Genomic DNA, 22500 nt, shown 5'->3' with positions numbered 1-22500 from the left:
CCTCGAGCCGGGGACTGACGATGCTATACGGTCTTGGTGAACAAATGCAGTGCGTTCAGTTTCATTCTGTGAGTTCGACAGCTTGACTAAATGTAGTAATTTCGCCTAACGCGACTTGTTGATTTATCCCAAAGGTTTTGAGTCGTGTGTTGAAAATCGAATATGGTGCGTGAGTGCCAATTGAACAGCTTTCCAACAATCCCATATTCTATTTTTAGTACGGGATATCCCCAAGTAAAGGTCAAATGGAATATGTATCACCCCGTTTCGACTGATAGTAATGATAGTAGAGTACTTCTAGTATGATTTATTACCAATTCAGTGCCCTATATGGCTTTCTGACCAATCAGGACGGATTCTAGATGACCCTCTAATTGAAATGTTATAAGGTTCAGGCAGGGACCCGTTTTGTTTATCAAGCTAAAAATTAACAAGACAAAGTAAATATTTAAATCAACAATATCAGCGTGATTTATTCTGAAGAATAACACTTCAAATGCCGTCAGATAATACTGTCTTTATCTAAACAATACCGAAAAGCGAGTTTTGTCGGTGGGTGCTTTACGGAACAGCAAGGCACCGCCCATCCTCTGAGTGTCCAATGCCGACCCGCTCACTTTAAATCTAAATTATCAAAGTTCGGAAAAATTAAGTGAAATTGCGTTACTCGCTTTAGGTTAAATGTATCGTTCGTCATTTCCCATCCGTCTGGAGTCGGTTCTAAATCTGTCGCTCTCTGTTCAACAAGAAAAAGCGAAGCAAGCGAAACGCATGTTCAACATGGTTTATCTTGTGAGATTGTTGTGTGTCAAACGCATTTGACCTGTGAATATTCATCACGTCAGTTGTGTTACTCTGATTGGCTGACCTAGGTCAAGAGAATTCTTTGACTGACAGGTGACAGGCATAATCAGGTAGGAGCGCTCAAGTTCCCATTGCGGCTGTTCTGCCTTATTCGCGGGGTGGCTTCGAAATTTTTTTTGGTCGAATTAAACGGTAATAAAACCGTTATTTCTAACATGCTGACTGTTAGCAAATGATAACAGACATGTTTCACAAACGATATCAGCATTCGCCTAAACGGCTCATGCTTGATATCTTTTTTCTCGACATGTCTGTTATCATTTGCTAACAGTCAGCATATTAGAAATAACTCATAATAATAATACTAATAATTACAGCTTCTATAGCGCGAACCTAAGTAAAATATGCTCTCCGCGCAATACATTTTAGCTTCGAATAAAACCATACTATTTAAACACCAAATACAACACATTCTAACAAAATAACGTAACAATAAACTTACAGCAACACATTATCCAGTTATTCTCTTTCCAGCCTCCTCTTTCCTGGCGATAGGCTCATTTCACGACGCACTGACTTCCCTTGGCCACCTTATTCCCCTGATCGCAACCCATACGACTACTTTCTGTGGGAGTACCCGGGACAGAATATACGGCAACAATTCCTAGACCCTGGCAGCTCTGTAGGACGACATTAGAAGGGAAATCAGGCGGATAAAAGCTGACAGCTGACATGATTGGACGAGTCATGGACAATTTCAACGTTCGTGTTGCAGCAGTTCGTGTACGAAGAGGACCTTGGGTAGAGCAGATTACCAACTACTAAGGACAAACCAATTTCAACCAAATTTGCAAGACATCATTTGCCATGATTCTGCTATTGTTTTGCGGAGACATGTTCTAAATCTCTCCTCGCAGTCAAAAATGAGATCAACAAGAAAATAGGGCACTTTTAGTGGACCACCCTGTATACAAACAATGTGAAAGAAACAATTGAAAGTCAGAAGAGATTTTCTTCTGAGATTTGTTAAAATCTCTCAGCAGAGCAAAAGAGAGAGGAATTAAAAAATGTGTCCCTTCACGGACAGCCGTATTGGGGAAATCAGACCCTCCTCGGATATATACAGGGGCGGACGAGGGGGGGGTTTCAGGGGTTTCCGGAAACCCCCCCCCAGCCAAAAATTTTTTTTTTAAATGGTGTTTTTTTTGGGTATTAATCAGTGACAAAATCTGCTGCCTGAAACTGGTAATGATCATCCTCAAAATGCACCAGATTGCACCATTTTGCATCCTTTTTTACAAAATTTTCCGGGGGGGCATGCCCCCGGACCCCCCTAGCAAGCTAGGCGCTTTGCGCCGTCGGCTCGGCGCTTCGCGCCTTCACACCCATATCTTCACAATATACTTTTGGAAACCCCCCCATAAAATGAACTGATCCGCCCCTGATATATATATATATACTAGATCTGAGGCGGAGAGCTGAATTGTTTCCTTTAGCTTTAATAGCAATACGTGGATGAATGAATGAAAAACAAGGAATGGGATCGCGAGGAAAGGATTCCTATCTGAAAATATTTAGTCACTAAAAACTATGTAAGTGAATAAATAACGAAATAAATAAGCGACACTCAAAGCTGCTCCCCCCCCTCCCCCCCCCCCCCCCCCCCCTCCCCCGTCCTAACCCTTCTTTTCAACCAGTACACCCGTTCAAACTTACGTTTTTTCCAGCTTGCAAGTAGAATGCTCCAGATGCGGAGATGGCTCTGTCACCGTGACAGAAGACGTTGAAGAGTCCGGTTCCAACGTCCAGACTGACAGCACCGTTGCGACAGTCGGGTCTTGCAGCCAACCAGTAAATTCCACTAATGTAGATTTGTAGATTATGTGCTTTGACAAAATTGCGACTCCAGATCCTTGCGGCCAGGAAACGGTGGTCGAACTTTACGACGTTGGGCGGGCCAGAGGATTGCCCGCTGCAGCGTAGCGTTACGAATCTCTGTAACAACACGTGGGGGAAGCGGACACTTTAAGTCGTTAAATGATCAAGTTTAACAAAGAAAATTTACTCTATTTTTTGGAGCTTTTAAAATCCTAAAATCCTAAAATACAAGCTCAGTGTCCTAAATGAACTCGCTTCGTGAACAGTCCAGTAAGTAGTGATGTACCTTGAAAATCAACGCAAGGTCAACGGAAGGAATCGACTTAAAACACAAAACTATCGCGCTTTTTGTTCCTCGTGTGTAGGCGCTGTAACTTAGAATACAAAGCCTACATTGTTCAGGGTACAGTACTTCGTTTTAACAGCCGCGTTTGAGGGTCTTCAGAAAGATTTGTAAGAAGTTTTGTTTCTTCGACACGCTGTCATACGCACAGACTTACAATATCAGTCGTAGCGTTTGGAGCTTCACTCACATGTAACGTCAGCAGGACAGACGACGCACTGCAGATTATCCCAGCCCGCTACACGTTGCATAAAAGGAAAACAGGCCAAGTACTCGTCATAATCCCTATCGCGGCATAAATAATAGGCCGTGCGTCGTCTGTGCCGCTGAAACTGCGCAGGTATATTCTGCCCATTACGCTGAACAATGCCCACGCGTCAAGACCAGCATGTTTGAGGTTACACTGTTTGTGGGCTTTGCACATATGCTTAAAGCCGCTAAGTATTCGTCAAGACCTATGCTCCCACATATTTTTTTACACGTCTTTCTCTTTATCTATATATATATATATATACGACTTGTGTCTGTCTGTGTGTCTGTGTGTGTGTCGGTGTATCTGTGTCTTCGCGATGCACGGCCAAAGTTCTCGATGGATCTGCTTCAAATTTGGTGGGCTTATTCAGAGAGACCCCGGACACAACCTCATCGATGAGATATTTCAACACGCGCTCTCAGCGCGCAGCGCTGAACCGATTTTGGTTCCACCTCAGCTACCCGGGCCCCCATACCGACACACCATAGCCGCTACACCACATCACAACGCCAAAGTTCTCGGTGGATCTTTTTCAAATTTGGACACCGTATTCAGCTACACCCCGGACACAATATCATCGATGAGATATTTCAACACGTGCTCTCAGCGCGCAGCGCTGAACTGATTTTGGTTTTTGTGTTCATTTCACCATTATAAGTAACTCTTCCTTATCTTCTCCAGTGTTTGGCGTTTATCTCCCTTCCTTCGTGTGGCTTTCCCGTTTGTAAGTTACTGCGCTGTCCACTGCGCTGTCCACAACGCTTCCCTTGCACCCGTAAGTTGTTCTTACTGTCAAAGTGAAAAGGTCGAATCAATTTATAGCCACGCGAAAAATACACTCTCACCTATCTCTATATATTTATAGATATAGATATGCATATATATATACGGCTTCTCTGTGTGTGTGTGTGTTTGTGTGTGTGTGTGGGCAAAAACCTGTGTATTGTAGAGTTCTGTTTGTGATGTGGTCTAGCGGCTTTTGTCTGTCTGTATGTTCTGGCATTTGAGAAGCCACAGCAGATAATATAGGGCTAAGAAATAAGCTCTAAAATTCTCAATCCCGTTTACATGACTTCGCCTTCAAAGGTGATTGTGGTGAACCGCCACGCTGTCTGTCTCTGTCTCGCGATTCACCCCAAATTCCCGTTTCTAAGTTACTATTTTTAGAATGTCACTGCGCTGTCCAGAACGCTTCCCTTGCACCCGTAAGTTGTTCTTACTGTCAAAGTGAAAAGGTCGAATCAATTTATAGCCACGCGAAAAATACACTCTCACCTATCTCTATATATTTATAGATATAGATATACATATATATATATACGGCTTCTCTGTGTGTGTGTGTTTGTGTGTGTGTGTGTGGGCAAAAACCTGTGGATTGTAGAGTTCTGTTTGTGATGGGGTCTAGCGGCTTTTGTCTGTCTGTATGTTCTGGCATTTGAGAAGCCACAACAGATAATATAGGGCTAAGAAATAAGCTCTAAAATTCTCAATCCCGTTTGACAGGACTTCGCCTGCAAAGGTGATTGTGATGAACCGCCACGCTGTCTGTCTCTGTCTCGCGATTCGCCGGGTATTCCTCTAGTCCTACATACGTGAGAGAGAGACACCCGTGAGATAATAATCGTTCAAATCAAACGTGTGTATATCATGTAAATGAGGTCATGTCAAGCAAGTCTGGCAAGGACCTGTTTTTCCACTGCTTATGATGCCAAAGTCACCGAGACAAACGTCATTATAGAAAAAACAAGAGGCGAAGCCTTCAAGGCTCACGTAAGAAATCGACAAACAGTAACACAAACTCAATCACTCCGTCACACATACACACACACATAGTAAGCATAGGTGACACTGTGCAAGAAAGCGAGACACTAGATCTAGATCTGTCTGTCTGCATGTAGCCTACTTACAGGGACACGACTGCCAATGGCCGATTTCGAAGAAAAAACTAGTCTCGGCCCGCTCAAAATAACAATGACCGAGACTTTCAGTAATTCCTTCGCGTGACGTCTAACCCTCTTACGCCATAATGTGACGTCTCACCCTCTTACGCCATAATGTTAAAGTTTCTACCACAGACATACACACGCACACACACACACGCACGCACGCACAGACAGACAAAGTTACGATCGCATAGGCTACACTCACGTGAGCCAAAAAAAATTGCACTCGCTCATTGCCTTCGATGAATCTTTAGAACTAACACGTCACGCCACACTTTTCAGAGTGACATTTCTTTGATTTGAGGTAATAGATTGCACGAGGCTTTAGAAGAGATCGAGGTTCCAAAACAAGCGTCTTCAATTTAGCTGCAGTAAAATACACGTACGTACAGTATGTAGAATAAACAGAATACTACATGGCTTGCTGTGTCGTACCAGATTTACACTCGTTGTTTTTTTTAAATAGTGAACAGCTCGCTTTCGCTCGCAGTTCAATATTTAAAAAAAAACTCGTGTAAATCTGGTGCGACACAGCAAGCCATGTAGTATTCTCTATGTATCCACTTACACCAGACAATAGCAGTGCAGAAAGTTACCGACATGGCATTCTTTATTCCTGTGTCTCTCTTCTCTCCACTCTCCGCCGACCCGACTGAAGCCGGGTTTGTTTGTTTGTTTGTTTGCTTAACGCCCAGCCGACCACGAAGGGCCATATCAGCCTCAGGGCGGTGCTGCTTTGACATATAACGTGCGCCACACACAAGACAGAAGTCGCAGCACAGGCTTCATGTCTCACCCAGTCACATTATTCTGACACCGGACCAACCAGTCCTAGCACTAACCCCATAATACCAGACGCCAGGCGGAGCAGCCACTAGATTGCCAATTTTAAAGTCTTAGGTATGACCCGGCCGGGGTTCGAACCCACGACCTGCCGATCACCGGGCGGACGCCGCCTTACCACTAGGCCACCGTGCCGGTCTGAAGCCGGGTGGCGACATTTGTTTTCACACGTCAGTTACGGGCTTTCAATCCCGAAGGCTATTTCCGAGTAGCTACGAACGTAAACGGAATTTCCGATGTGTACGGATGCTTATCGATTAGAGTTGTCGTTCGTGTCTCGCTAACCCAGTACACGGTAGCGCTGGAATGAGTGCAATCCGAGCGAGGAACTTTGCCGAATGCAATCTAGAGATGATCGTCACTGCTGCAGGGTCAATGTGTGAATTGATACGATAGAGCGAAACGAATTGCACTCAGCACTCGCTCAATCCATGCTGAGGCTTACAAACTCCCAGCCTGCAGAACTATCCAGTAAAACGGTGCTGTTGTTTTACTGCAGACAACCTGTTTACACTTTTTAGACCTCTTGTACACCAGAGTTCCCATTGAATTGCCAGAAACACATTCACAGATACTTCAATAATGTTGTTACTGGACTCCGAGTGGCTTTTTAGTTTCTACAAAATAATAGCACTGTTGATCTAACGTGATCAAGTTCAGTTAGATCTAAGTTGTAACCCTGAAAGCATGCTAACGTTAATTTAAACGTTAATTTAACGTTTGCATGGTTAGATTTTGGTTTACGGTTAGCATTAAACGTTAAATTGACGTTAAATTAACGTTAGCAGAAAAACGGTTATAAAGCAAACGTTAAATTAACGTTAAATTAACGTTAGCAGAAAAACGGTTGTAAAGCAAACGTTAAATTAACGTTAAATTAACGTTAGCAAGCAAACCGTTTTCATGGCAAACCTTTTTTAAACGTTAATTTAACGTTTGCCTGAAAACCAATATAAAACGGTTTGCATTGAAACGTTAAAATAACGTTTAATAAACGTTGACACATAACCGTTCAATATCAAACCATTTTGAAACGTTAATTTAACGTTTGCCTTAAAACCAATATAAAACGGTTTGCATTGAAACGTTAAAATAACGTTAAATAAACGTTGGCACATAACCGTTCAATATCAAACCATATTTAAACGTTAATTTAACGTTTGCCCGAAAACTATTAAAAAACGGTTTGCACTGAAACGTTAAAAAAACGTAAAATAAACGTTGACACAAAACCGTTCAAAATCAAACCAATTTCAAACGTTAATTTAACGTTTGCCCGAAAACAAAACAAAAAACGGTTTGCACTGAAACGTTAAAAAACGTTAAATAAACGTTGACACATAACCATTCAAAATCAAAGCAAAAGCAAACAACACAAACAAACAAAACAAAAAATGTTGTTATTGTTGTGGTGGTAACATTGACATTAACAAGCAACACACACAAAATTTGAAAAAAAAATAAAAATAAATATAAAAATTGAAAAAAAAAATTGACATGTCATATCAAAAACAAACCTTTCAAAAAAAATTATTTGTTAAAAAAAACCATAATGTAACGTTAAGTTAACGTTAGTTTTATGTTTTATGGCTAACGTTTATTTCATGTTTTATGGCTAACCTTAAATTAACGTTAGATTTAGGTTACTTTGCTCATCAAGATAAACGTTAAATTAATGTTAACATTTAACGTTAATTTAACCAAAATAAAGCCATAATATAACGTTAAATTAACGTTAATTTAACTTCCTTTAACTTCTTTCTATAGTTAAGAAAAACAACCTCGGATACATTTACTGAAAAAATAACACCAAGTGCTTTAAAATTATCCGGGTTCCAGGTAAAATTCATATCAGGCAAACATCTTCTTTTGCAAAACTTTAAAGGTCCTAACCAAACTACAATTGTTTTATCATAATTCATTCTCAGACCTGATAGTGATGCAAAATGTTGTAACACTTTTATACTTTCGCAAAATGATTGCTCTGTACCATCAAGAAACAGACTGGTATCATCAGCGAATTGTGACAATAAAATATTTTCGCCAAGAATATTCATACCCCAAATCTTTTTGTTCTGGCGTACCATAAGAGACAATATTTCGGCACAAATCAAAAATAAATAAGGTGACAGCGGATCCCCTTGCCGGGTGCCTGGGCCTACCTTAAACCATGCTGAATACCGACTAACTGAAACACAGGACTTAATTTTGCAATAAAAAGTAAAAATCCATCGTTTCATGTCATTTCCAAAGTTGAATTTGCTCAAAGATTTTTCAATAAATGACCAGGCAACACTGTCGAAAGCCTTTTTAAAGTCGACCATCAAAAGTAGGCCAGGTATATTATGTTTATTTGAGTAGAACAGGGTATCATATATTAATCTGACGTTTTCACCAATATATCTTCCTTTCAAGAAGCCTTTTTGATCATCATGAATCAAATTTGGCAAAACACGTTTAAACCGTTCTGCAATGCACGTTGATGCAATCTTATAGACCGTATTTAACAGAGTAATTGGTCTCCAATTTTTCAAAAGTGTTTTGTTTTTTTCCTTCCTTTGGAATACATACTATAACGCCCTGTCTCCGAGTCACTGACATTTCTCCTTTCTCAAATCCACAATTTATAGACCGTAACATAAACTTTCCTAAGTCGGAATAGAAAAACTTGAAGAATTCCGCAGTGTACCCATCTGATCCTGGGCTTTTGTCGTTGTTTAATTTTTTCACAGCTTTGAGTAGCTCACATTGAGTAAGTCTACCTTCCAATTGTTTACTCTCAGCATCTGTTAGTACAGGATGAGCCAGGTTTTCACCAATCTCTTGATTTACCAGTTCGGCTTCTCTTGAAGTATACAACTCCTCATAAAAAGTCTGTGCTTCTTTAACAATCAAAGCATTATCATGAATAACTTCACCATCATCTTTCTGCAAAAAAACACTTGGACTTCTGGACAAATGGTCTTTTCTCCAAATTACAAAAATAGTTTGTATTTTTCCCCCCTCTCCAATCCACTTAGCACGGGATTAATTATCATACCATCCACTTTTTTCTGCCTTATTTGACTTAACTCCTGTCGTGTTTGCTCTAAAAGTTGTATATTATACTCTGTCAAATTGCTTTCCAAAGTGTATAATTATTTGAGAAAGAAGATCTTTTTCTTTTCTGTTATTTTCCTTTTTTTTATATAAGGAATATGAAATGCATCTACCTCTTATTTCCATCAATAGACTATTATTAGTCAATGTAGCGTTGCTTCAATGAGATTAAGTCCACACATAATTTGTGTCTGCCCGATTGATAATACTATGCTGTGGTATTTTACTGAGACTGAAAAATGTGTTGTAATATTTTTTAGTTCACATTTTCATGTTTTAGCAATTGAAGGAATTTAGTTTGCATTGTTCAACATTTTAAAAGTGTTACTGTTATCAAATTACTATTCACATATATATTGAATTGTTAAAGGCACAGTAAGCCTCCCGTAAACCATCACAGAGCTCCCCGAGCGTCTACATACAGTACAAGCATACTTCCATTTGAACGCTCACCGAACGGGAACATCCTGGCTGCTTTCTGTCGAGCGTGAGAAATTGTCAAAGAATTTATTTTCGTGGACTTGCTCCTCTACAACAATGGCGCCTCGTTTTGGTGCTGGACGGCTGTTATGAATATTCAATACCGGAAATCACGCCCGGACAGTAAGCCTCCCGTAAACCATCACAGATACTGTCAGGCTTTTACACACAGTACAAACACCCTTCCATTTGAACGCTCACCAAACGGGAACATCCTAGGTGCCCTACGTAAAGAGCGAGCAATTTTTAAAGAATTATTTTTGCAGATTGTCTCGAACACTTTTTGGACCCATCCTGAACTCAGGTCAAAAATGAGTTACTTCCCTTCGGGTCTCATTCTATCGATGTAAACTGGCCATAGCCGTGGATCGATGATTATCAGAATGTTTTTTAAGCGTGGTGCGTTTTTGCGCTAGACCTAACTTTTAAAATCTAAATAATAAATTGACAGCTTGTTACACAAACATTCTTTAATCATACAAGAATTCTTTTTTCACCAAGACAAGATCACTACAATTCGAAATTGTGAAAGTTTGAAAAAAGAAAAGCCCGGAAGCAGGGTCACGCAAGGGTCGTAGCAGACGAGGGTTTATGCATATCGCCGTTCATCTCAACAGTCAAAAGCCATCGCTAGAGTTCTTCTGAACCACAGCCGTTTGTTTCGTGCATAAAAACGTGCTATTGTAGATAAGCTCACATCGAGTCGCATTCAAATGACTAACTGACGACTACATTGTGAAAAAGGGAAACTGGATCACACGGGTTCACGATGGCTCAGGGGTAAGATAAACCACGCAACAAAAAAATTCTTTGAAAATTGTTCGCTCTTTACGGAGGGCACCTAGGATGTTCTCAATCGGTGAGTGTTTAAATGAAAGGGTGTTTGCACTGTGTGTAAAAGCCTGACGGTATCCGTGATGGTTTACGGGAGGCTTACTGTGCCTTTAAAGACCTCAACAATTTAACGTTAATTTAACGTTTTATCACATGAGCAAATTAACGTTAAATTAACGTTAGCGGTAAACGTTAAATTAACGTTTACCGCTAACGTTAATTTAACGTTAATTTAACGTTAGCATGCTAACTGGGAACAGTGTACAGTCAAAAGCACCAGCAACAGCGTGTGCCAGTACGCATGCGGTTTGTGGCTCCTATACGAGTGCATGCTTTTTAATTAGAGGGTGTATTTAAGTTTTACGACAAGAAAAATAAGTTCTTTCCTTCAAAACATCCAAAATATCCGTATTAGATATTGTCGTTGAACATGTGTTGCTCACAGCAAACATTTTGAAATCTCCGAAGCTGCTTGCATAAAGATGACGGCCTTTATTCCAAGTCACACAGGTATTTGATGGACATTTGTATCTATGCCTATACAATTTTGCCAGGAAAGACCCTTTTGTCAATCGTGGGATCTTTAACGTGCACACCAAATGTAGTGTACACCAATACAAAGTGAACTGCATCTTGTTCATCAGTGGAGCACACTACAAAACCACGTCCTCACTCGCCCGTTTCTCTGAACGTTCTCCTTTACCCTCTAGCATGAATAGACTCAATGGAACTTTATCTTGAAAAGCAGACAGCATTCATCCATTCAATCAAAATCTGACTGACCACAACATTCCGAACAGTTAACACATATATATTGGTTATAGGCAAGAGGAAGGGGGGAGGGGGGGGGGTGCGGGGTGGAAGGAGGCGAAAACGTACCAGTCTGGTTGGCAGCTGAGAGAGAAATTCAAGTTTTACGCCCTAACGGCAGGGCCATTAGGGGCACGTTCTCGGGTTTTAACCCGACTTTAGATGAGTTACACAAGTGTATGCGTGTTCAGGTGGTATCAGCCATCTTCACTTATGGCAGAAAGACCGAGGTCTTTTAAGTGCCACTGTGGTGACACGGGGGTGGGAGATAGATACCGTCTCTGGGTCTGCACTTAAAGTTAACCCGTGTCCGTCCCGGCCCGGATTCGAACCTGCGACCTTACGATCACAAATCATGTGCTCTACCACCCGAGCTACCCGGGCCCCCGGTTGGCAGTTTGACTGATTCTCCTTTATAAAAAGGAAATCACACTTACTCGAAACTTCTCAGACTATCCAAGACACCCGAGTCAGGCAGGAGGCACATAGCTTAACGCCTTCTGCAAGCTACCCGGGCCTGACCATCGGACACAAGGGGACGGCCCATTTCAAAGAGAGAGGCAACCTGCTTCACTAACTGGACAGGCAGTTAATTAACTGCAGCAGTTGTAAGATACACAGGTGGAGTTCAGCACTTGCAGTTGAAACTTAAAGATTAACCCCTTCACTGCCCAACCCGTATGTAATACGTGGTCATTTTCTGTTTATCGTACGCCCATAACCGTATCTCATACGTGGGATTTGTGTCAACAACATTTCAGGACATTTCTGAAAACTAAATGGGAGGTAACCACTGTCCAAGTACTTGTAGGGGGTCTAAACACAGTTCTTTCCCATAGACCATTCGGATAAGTTACTACCACTGTGGCAGTGAAGGGGTTAAAGAATTGACACACAATACGAATCGATCGGGAACATGAACTACAAACTCTAGAACGGATAATGATAACAGAGTGAGACTGCTTTACTCTTATTTACCGAAACGAAATGCAAATTAAGATTACCAGCTCTGTTCTACGTCTCTTCAACATACAACTTAACACCAGGACAGTTCACCTTTCTTTTTTTTCTACATGTATTATGCTTTTGCTTTTATTTCATTTTTCACATCGCAATTAATATTCTCTGCAAACAATGATCATTCACACTCTATTAAGAAACACAAACAGTTGTGTACGCAAACAGAAGTGACATGTATGATGGCAACAACAAAATGACGCTGACTGAAACAACCAACACAAAATGTTGTTTGTTTGTTTGCTTAACGCCCAGCCGACCACGAAGGGCCATATCAGGCCGGTGCTGCTTTGACATATAACGTGGCCCACACACAAGACAGAAGTCGCAGCACAGGCTTCATGTCTCACCCAGTCACATTATTCTGACACCGGACCAACCAGTCCTAGCACTAACCCCATAATGCCAGACGCCAGACGGAGCAGCCACTAGATTGCCAATTTTAAAGTCTTTGGTATGACCCTGCCGGGGTTCGAACCCACGACCTCCCGATCACGGGACGCCTTACCACTAGGCCAACCGTGCCGGTGTAACACGAAATTTTTACTCCACGAAAAATTTACTCCGGAGTAAATATTTCGTACGAAATTCTTACTCCGAGTACACTTTTTGTACGAGAAAAGAACTCCCCAAGGCACGAAAAAATTACTCCCTCCACGAAATTTTTACTCCCCATTTTTTTTTACTTCCAGTAAAAATCTCATTTGCAAAAATGGGATGCGATCGAAGGGATAATGCCAATAAGTGATCTCGCGCACACGAATGTCGCGCTACCCTCCTTCCACCCCTTCCACCACCAAGACTAACAGGGGACAAGGGAGTAAAAATGTCGTACACCTGGCATGGGAAGTTAAATTGCTTGTGTTTGGGTGAAGTAATTTATTCGTTATTTATTCGTCAGGGGAGTAACATTTGTGTACGAAATGTTTACTCGGAACTCACCTGTCTTGGGGAGTAATTTTCTCGTGAAATAGGGGAGTGCTTTTTTCGTAAAGGGAGTAACTTTTTCGTACGAAATTTTTACTCCGGAGTAAAAATCTCGTGGGAGTAATTTTCTCGTGTTACACCGGTCTAACCCAAAATACTGGAAAGACACGATGACCATTAACACGACTAGTAAAACGATAAAGTACGACTTTAACATCAAGTAAAAAATGTTTGGTATATATACTATATTCACCAAACTGAAAAAAGCACAGAAATGTATGAGCTGTATGGTGTATCAAAACAAAGACAACGTCTCTCTGAATATATTTTCAGAACAAATTAAGAACACGTTTGAAAAGAAAAAAACACCTGACCATTTCACCCTTTCTGATATGGGGAAAATTAGATTCTACGTGATTCATATCAATTTTGACATTCCTTATTCAATACTGAATCTTATAATTGTTTTCACAATGCTCGGCAAAGGGGGACAAGATGAACTATGATGACGAACGGAATCCGGCTCCCGACACAGAAGAGCTTGCATGGCGAAGCAATCCACTCGCTGATTAATTATTCATTTATTTTCTTGGCATAGTTTTGGAGCAGTTTTCAGCAAATCATTGCTAGAGGAGATTAGGTAGAAGAACCTTAATGGTATGACTTGTTTGCTTTTATTACATTTTTTTTCTCGATACGTTATTAAGTTATAAACCTGGTTGTTGATTTAAAACTGTAAGAATTTGATTGATAAAGAAAAAGACCTATGAAGGAAGATGCTCCCCGCCTGTAAACAAAAAGGCAGAAAAAGAAGGGTGATAGCAGCCTGTATGCAACTGAGGTACCACCCCCCCCCAAAAAAAAATATATATATATCCATATATATCTATATATCTATATATATAATAATAATTATATAGTCTCACCGATCCGTGGGACACAAAGCCCACACCCAATGAGGTGGCGCCTTGGTAATGTCCAGTGTACCTGGCGCTTACTCTGGTTCCAGCCCTGAGGTATACTGCCACAACCAGACCTGCAACAGCATCACCTTGACCGTAGGCCACGAAGCCAGAATCGCGTCCGTTGATCTGCAGGAACATGTCCGTTCTGCCGTCGGGGTCAGCAACCATGGTGATGAGGTACGTGCCATCTAGAGGCACGTTCGTGCTTTGCATGCTCACCAGTCGAATCTGGCCGAGGCTGATGCATATCAGCAGCAGCATGCGGAGGGTTGCTGTCGTTGTGGTCATCTTTACCGTGAACGTGCTTGCAGTGGTTACAACGGCGGGCCTTTGTTGTTTTATTGTTGGTGATGGTGTTGGCGTTGTTGTTGTAATTGCAACAACTATTGTTGGAGTCAGTGCACGAAGAAAAGTGGACCACCTTGTCAGAGGAAAACGGATGAAGTCACTTCGGCGGCGAGACCTATATTAATCTTTCACCTCTGGAGACGATGTGAGAAAGACGCAAATGACGACTGTTGGCTTTGCTTTGTAGCCAGCAGAAAACTTGAGACTCAATCGAAAAAGTCATCTTCGGTTTATACGCTTTAACCCCACACATTGCGTGAAAAGTTCACTCTTAGTTTACAGCTTAAACGTCAGGTATCGTGAGAAGATGTACCACGCAGTGTACCGCTTAAATCCCAGGCATTACACGAAGAGGTCACTCTCAGTTTACAGCTTAAATCCCGGGTATTACAGGAAGAGGTCACTCTCAGTTTACAGCTTAAATCCCGGGTATTACAGGAAGAGGTCACTCTCAGTTTACAGCCTAAATCCCAGGTATTACAGGAAGAGGTCACTCTCAGTTTACAGCCTAAATCCCAGGTATTACAGGAAGAGGTCACTCTCAGTTTACAGCTTAAATCCCGGGTATTACATGAAGAGGTCACTCTCAGTTTACAGCCTAAACCCCGGGTATTACATGAAGAGGTCACTCTCAGTTTACAGCTTAAACCCCGGGTATTACACGAAGAGGTCACTCTCAGTCTACAGCCTAAATCCCGGGTATAACAGGAAGAGGTCACTCTCAGTTTACAGCCTAAATCCCGGGTATTACATGAAGAGGTCACTCTCAGTTTCCAGCTTAAATCTCGGGTATTACAGGAAGAGGTCACTCTCAGTTTACAGCTTAAATTCCGGGTATTACAGAAAGAGGTCACTCTCAGTTTACAGCTTAAATCTTGGGTATTACATGAAGAGGTCACTCTCAGTTTACAGCCTAAATCCCAGGTATTACAGGAAGAGGTCACTCTCAGTTTACAGCTTAAACCCCGGGTATTACAGGAAGAGGTCACTCTCAGTTTACAGCTTAAACCCCGGGTATTACACGAAGAGGTCACTCTCAGTCTACAGCCTAAATCCCGGGTATAACAGGAAGAGGTCACTCTCAGTTTACAGCCTAAATCCCGGGTATTACATGAAGAGGTCACTCTCAGTTTACAGCCTAAATCCCGGGTATTACAGGAAGAGGTCACTCTCAGTTTACAGCCTAAATCCCGGGTATTACATGAAGAGGTCACTCTCAGTTTACAGCTTAAATCCCGGGTATTACAGGAAGAGGTCACTCTCAGTTTACCGCTTAAATCCCGGGTATTACAGGAAGAGGTCACTCTCAGTTTACAGCTTAAATCCCGGGTATTACAGGAAGAGGTCACTCTCAGTTTACAGCTTAAATCCCGGGTATTACATGAAGAGGTCACTCTCAGTTTACAGCCTAAACCCCGGGTATTACAGGAAGAGGTCACTTTCAGTTTACAGCCTAAATCCCGGGTATTACAGGAAGAGGTCACTCTCAGTTTACAGCTTAAATCCCGGGTATTACAGGAAGAGGTTACTCTCAGTTTACAGCTTAAATCCCGGGTATTACAGGAAGAGGTCACTCTCAGTTTACCGCTTAAATCCCAGATATTACATGAAGAGGTCACTCTCAGTTTACCGCTTAAATCCCAGATATTACATGAAGAGGTCACTCTCAGTTTACCGCTTAAATCCCGGGTATTACAGGAAGAGGTCACTCTCAGTTTACCGCTTAAATCCCAGGTATTACAGGAAGAGGTCACTCTCAGTTTACCGCTTAAATCCCGGGTATTACAGGAAGAGGTCACTTTCAGTTTACCGCTTAAATCCCGGGTATTACAGGAAGAGGTCACTTTCAGTTTACCGCTTAAATCCAGGGTATTACAGGAAGAGGTCACTCTCAGTTTACCGCTTAAATCCCGGGTATTACAGGAAGAGGTCACTCTCAGTTTACAGCTTAAATCCCGGGTATTACATGAAGAGGTCACTCTCAGTTTACCGCTTAAATCCCAGGTATTACAGGAAGAGGTCACTCTCAGTTTACCGCTTAAATCCCGGGTATTACAGGAAGAGGTCACTCTCAGTTTACCGCTTAAATCCCGGGTATTACAGGAAGAGGTCACTCTCAGTTTACCGCTTAAATCCCGGGTATTACAGGAAGAGGTCACTCAGTTTACCGCTTAAATCCCGGGTATTACAGGAAGAGGTCACTCTCAGTTTACCGCTTAAATCCCGGGTATTACAGGAAGAGGTCACTCTCAGTTTACCGCTTAAATCCCGGGTATTACAGGAAGAGGTCACTCTCAGTTTACCGCTTAAATCCCAGATTTTGAATGAAGAGGTCACTCTCAGTTTACAGCTTAAACTCGAGCTCTTGCATAGCCATTTGGAGTTTACAGCATAAACCCAAGGTATCAAGAGAGAAAGAACAAGAAATTCCTCCGAGGTAGGAAAAACACCCCCGTCCTTACCATTCTCACTGCCACCAACTGAGAAGGTTATTTCCTTTTGACCATTAATATGTCCCTCTATAAGTCCTTGTAGAATCTTAATCCACCAATAACTCCCTAACCGTGTGTTTGACTGGTCCCAATTTTTGTAAGGACCGTCTCAGGAATGTATAGAACCTGTTCACCAAGTTTGGTGACGATCGGTCCGTTCATTCTTGAGATCTATATGCGAACACAAACACACAAACACACAAACAAACAAACAAACAAACAAACACATCGACCGAATCCTATACACACCCCTATACCGGGGGTGTAAAAACACTCGAAGGAAAGTGAGATTTTGAGGGTTTAGTCCCAAGCGCAGTATATCGACCAGTTTCTTTCAAACTTTGGTAGTTACGATACTCCCGTACACGACGTCGAACTGGACCAGTATATTTTCAGATAATTTATACATACTTCTAGGTTCACAACAAACAATTCTGGAACCTCAGGAGAATCCTCACGGGTAGTAGGCCTATAGGCATAGCCAGCAGAGCTGTGTTAATTGTGTTCTTGTTCTTGTTTAATATGAAGAATATGACCAAATTCTGGATCTCGTTCGGTCGTCACATAAAACTGGTATTAAATTAATCAATACAAAGTTGAAGATAGAGTTTGCCCTCGGTATAGTAAGGATGTACGGATAACAGAGAGAGAAAACCCTTTGCATAAACAGACAAAAGCTTCACAACACTATTTCACAGATGACATTTGTATTAATCCACAAAAAGTTGAAGAAGTGGTTTGCCCCCAGAAAGGATTTTCAGATAACAGAGAGAAAATGGCATGTACATAAACGTTAAAAAGCTTTACACAACTTTATCACAGATGACATTAGTATTAATCCACAACAAGTCTCAGCTGTGGCTTGCCCCCCGTAAGGATTTAAGGATAACAGAGATTAAAAAAAACCTGTACTGAAGTAGATGCGCTTTAAGAAGACAACAGCTGTGATCTGTCGTCAGTATTTTCCGACCATGAAGGTCTGCGCTTGTTCCAAGTGTTATCTTAAAGATACAGTGCATGTCGCAGCATTGCTGAAGCAACGATTTGTCTTTTTGTCACAGATTACGATTCCAACAATCAAAAGCTTTACACAACTATCTTACTAGGTGACTACACGGGCCTTTAGTGTTGCCGGCCAAATACAACCTTATGCGGTTTGTCAGTTCCCATCTCCTGCCAACATGTAACTACCTTTTTCCGTGATAAGGTTCTGGGGCTAAAGGCTGCATGCGGTATGGACCAACATACCTCATTTTACAATTGTCTTTCGTAATGAAACACAATGTCTTGACATAAAGTACCAAAGATAAAAAGAATATTATTATCACTATTGCCGAGACTTCTAGACTTCCATGCAGGCTTTTGAGGTAATAAGTTTACTTATCGCATTTTTACTGATCACATGACAAAACATGCTGTTGTCATTGGTCAACTAGGAACTGTATATCAATTGACATCGCGCAGGAAGTTCCCAGCGAATTTGATATCGCGCAGGAAGTAGTTTATCAATTTTAATTTTGAAGAATAAAATCTCACCTGAAGGAAACAAATGTCTCCCTTTTTTTAAATCACAAATTTATAAAAGAAAAGTCATTGAATCAGAAAGATTAAGCTGTGCAATGAATAAAATCAAACTGTTCCCACCCAGCTTTAACAGAGAAGTAGTAGAAAAGAATGTTACAATCTTACCGACTGAGGTAGTTGGAACAGCCATAAACAAAGCTGACCTTGAAAGTACCAGTAGTGGCAGTACTTAGAAAACTGTGAGATCTCTTGCAGTGTTTCAGCGCACATCACTCACAACAAGAAATTCCTCCGAGGTAGGAAAAACACCCCCGTCCTTAGCATTCTCACTGCCACCAACTGAGCAGGCACTGCTAACAAGTGTGGTAAGTCAAATCAAACGTTAGGAGTCAGAAGTCAGAAGTCAGAAGTCAGAAGTCAGAAATCAGAAGTCAGACGTCAGAAGTCAGAGAGACAGAGAGACAGAGAAACAGAGAGACAGTCAGAAGTCAGAAATCAGAAGTCAGACGTCAGAAGTCAGAAGTCAGAAGTCAGAAATCAGAAGTCAGAAGTCAGAAATCAGAAGTCAGACGTCAGAAGTCAGAGAGACAGTCAGAAGTCAGAAGTCAGACGTCAGAAGTCAGAAGTCAGAAGTCAGAAGTCAGAAATCAGAAGTCAGAAGTCAGAATGTTTATTCGCGTAAACACAGGGTCCATTGCGAAAGGGTACGTCGAGGTAGGAAACACCCCCGTTGGTCAAAGGGAAATAACCATTCTCACTGCCACCAACTGATAAGGTTATTTCCCTTTGACCATTAATATGACACTCTTAATCTTAATCCACCAATAACTCCCTAACCGTGTGTTTGACTGGTCCCAATTTTTGTAAGGACCGTCTCAGGAATGTATAGAACCTGTTCACCAAGTTTGGTGACGATCGGTCCGTTCATTCTTGAGATCTATATGCGAACACAAACAAACAAACAAACAAACACATCGAGTGAAACCTATACACACCCCTATACCGGGGGTGTAAAAAGGCAGGAAATGAGCAGCCGATTTAAACAGTTCGTACCTGCATGAACCATTGTCCACCTTTCTTAGTCGTAGCCATACAACAACAACTGAACAACTTTCAGCATATTTCACAGTGACAGCGCCGTCGGAGGACGCCATTTTGGATGCGTCGAAAGCGAGACTCTTAGACTGTAGTAATAGTAGTAGTATGTATGTAGGGGCGGCTATATTTGTTAGCCGAAGGCCGCGAGGCCTTATTGGTGCCCCTTCTTTGTCAGATACTTTGCATGCCTAAATCCCTATTCTTTCAATGCTTTTCAATCAAAGTCGTAAAAAAGGTTAAGAAATTTTGGAGAATTGTCCAAGAAGTTTTTGAAGGCGTCTACTGTGGGTGCGAATTTTATGTTAGCGGGTAGTGCATTCCAATTGTTAGCAACTCTATGAGAAAACGAAAACTTGCGCTTGTTAGTCTTACAGTGTTGAACAAAGATTTTTCCCTGGCTGTTTCTGGTGTTGTCTGTCTGCTTGAATGTGAATATTTTGTGCATGTCAATATCATCCACCCCATTTATAATTCTATATGTTTGTATTAGGTCACCCCTTGTCCTCCTTCCCTTCAGAGAGTGGAGGTCTAAGAATTTGAGTCTGTCCGCGTAAGACTTATCACGGCACTCCTTTAGAATTTTAGTTGCTCGACGCTGCACCCTCTCAATTGTCTGAGACTGTCTCTTGAGGAATGGGCTCCACACCACATTTGCATATTCCACCAGTGGTCTCACAAAGGCTTTGTATAGCTTTAAGAAGGTGTCCTTGTTAAGAAATGAGAACGTTCGTTTGATAATGCCAATCCTCTGATTAGCTTTTGACACAACTCCTCGAATATGCGGGTCGAATGACAAATTGCTGTCGAAAACAACACCGATGTCCTTTTTTCATCACATTCATTTATTTTTTCAATAGCATCATTGACAGTCATCACGTAGTCATATTTGGGATTCTTTTTACCAGAATGCAGAACATTGCACTTTGAAACATTAAAAAATAATTTCCATTTATTTGCCCAATCCTGAAGTAAGTGTATGTCTTTTTGCATGACTGAACTGTTTGTTGCTTTATTGTACAGCTTTGTATCATCCGCAAATATCTTCACTATACCACTAACCACATCTGGTAAATCATTTATAAACACTGTAAATAGAACCGGCCCCAAAACGCTGCCCTGTGGAATTCCGCTGAGAACTGCTGCTTGGCTCGACGTTGCCTGTCCAACTCGTACCCTCTGGGACCGGCCACTCAAGAATGACCGAATCCAGGAAAGGACGCTGGAACTAAACCCATACGAAGCAAGCTTTAGGAGTAATCTCTCATGCGGCACAGTATCGAAAGCCTTCTTAAAGTCACAGTAAATAATATCTATGGCTTCACCTTCATCAACACATTTTGTGAGGTCTTCCATGACCTATATGAGTTGAGTGACACAAGAACGTCTTTTTCTAAAACTATGCTGACAGTCAGCATATAAATTATTGTCTGTGAGATAAGACACTATAGAATCCCGAACAAGAGACTCCAATACCTTGCATGTTACACAGGTTAAGCTTACTGGTCTGTAGTTACCTGGTTCTGACTTAGTACCCTTTTTGAAAATAGCGGTTATCTCCGCTGTTTTCCAATCACCTGGTAGATTTCCAGTTTCCAAAGATTTGTTGAACAGCAAGCATAATGGAATAGATAGTTCATCACACAACTCCTTAAGTACCTTTGATGGGATTAGATCAGGCCCTTGGGCTTTATTTTCATCCAACTCTTTCAGTTTATTTTAACTGCTAAGGGTGTCACTCTCATCTCAGATAAGGATGCTCCATCTGAGTAGCAGCCTTCCGTCATAGTCGGGATGTCTGACACGTCCTCGCGTGTAAAAACGCTAGAAAAATACTCATTTAATTAAGGTTTCTGCCTTACCCATATCGTCAACCACAAAGGAACCATCCACCTTTTTCAAAGTGCTTATACCTGTAGAAGTCTTCATTCTCTCCTGGACGTACTTCCAAAACATCTTAGGGTTTATCTTCCCTTCTTTTGCAATCTGTTTTTCGTATTCTTTACGGGATTTTTTCAGGTCTTTTGTACAAGTATTTCTTATCTTAATGTATCTTAGGTAGTCATGTCCGGACTTTGTGCATAAATATCTCTTATAAGCGCTATGCTTTTTCTTTATCTGCCTCATGGCTTTATTATCCATCCACTTAGGTTTCATATTTTTTTATGTGTTTTCTTTACCTTGGGAATACACTTTTCCATACCATCATGTAGCACGGTCTTTATGCAGCTCCAGGCCTCCTCCACGTCGAGTTCGGCCAGATTTGACCAGTCATGCTCCTTAACTATACTTCTAAACATACTGTAGTCACCTTTCTTAAGGTTATAGTTATATTTCGCCTCCTGTTTTTCTTTTTGTTGCGCAATGTACAACTGAAAACTTAAAACATCATGGTCACTCTTGGCAAGAAAAGCGTGCTATCTTTCTCAGCGCAACTACTACCCCACTCTTCTTGTCAATTTCACTGCCTTCGCCATGAGCGGTGGACTGACGATGCTACGAGGATACGGTCTTGCTGAAAAATTGCATTGCTGAAAAATTGCATTGCGTTCAGTTTCATTCTGTGAGTTCGACAGCTACTTGACTAAATGTTGTATTTTCGCCTTACGCGACTTGTTATTATTGGGGAACATGACCAGACCAGCCAAACCTTGTAAAACCTCAAGTGTAGCAATTTGCTTTTTTTGTTGTTTTTTTTAGTTGGGGTGGGGGGGGGGGGGATTTCGGCGTAGCAAATGGTGTTTTAGTGTAACATTGCCTAAAATGTATTCGCACATCCACATCTCGGCTATTTCGCACAACAATATATACTTTAAAAACAAGTTCATAACGGTAAATAGAGAGT

The 22500-nt window shown here is 41.4% G+C and overlaps 1 protein-coding gene and 1 long non-coding RNA gene across 2 annotated transcripts in view; both read right to left on the bottom strand.

The window, feature by feature from the left end:
- LOC138950478 (uncharacterized) overlaps positions 1 to 14737 on the bottom strand; it is a 19721-nt gene extending 4984 nt beyond the window's left edge. Inside the window, exons 1-2 of the mRNA XM_070322203.1 lie at positions 14158 to 14737; positions 2521 to 2799 (exon numbers count right to left, since the gene is read on the bottom strand). Of these exons, the coding sequence (XP_070178304.1) occupies positions 2521 to 2799; positions 14158 to 14484 (606 nt within the window). The 5' untranslated portion in view covers positions 14485 to 14737. The remainder of the gene's footprint in view (positions 1 to 2520; positions 2800 to 14157) is intronic.
- Positions 1 to 22500, bottom strand: part of LOC138950525 (uncharacterized) — a 119714-nt gene that overhangs the window by 44714 nt on the left and 52500 nt on the right. The gene's annotated exons all lie outside the window — the stretch shown is intronic.

This window comes from Littorina saxatilis, linkage group LG16, assembly GCF_037325665.1.
Source record: "Littorina saxatilis isolate snail1 linkage group LG16, US_GU_Lsax_2.0, whole genome shotgun sequence".
In the NCBI taxonomy this organism is placed as follows: domain Eukaryota; kingdom Metazoa; phylum Mollusca; class Gastropoda; order Littorinimorpha; family Littorinidae; genus Littorina; species Littorina saxatilis.
This window is presented reverse-complemented; position numbering and strand designations above follow the sequence as displayed.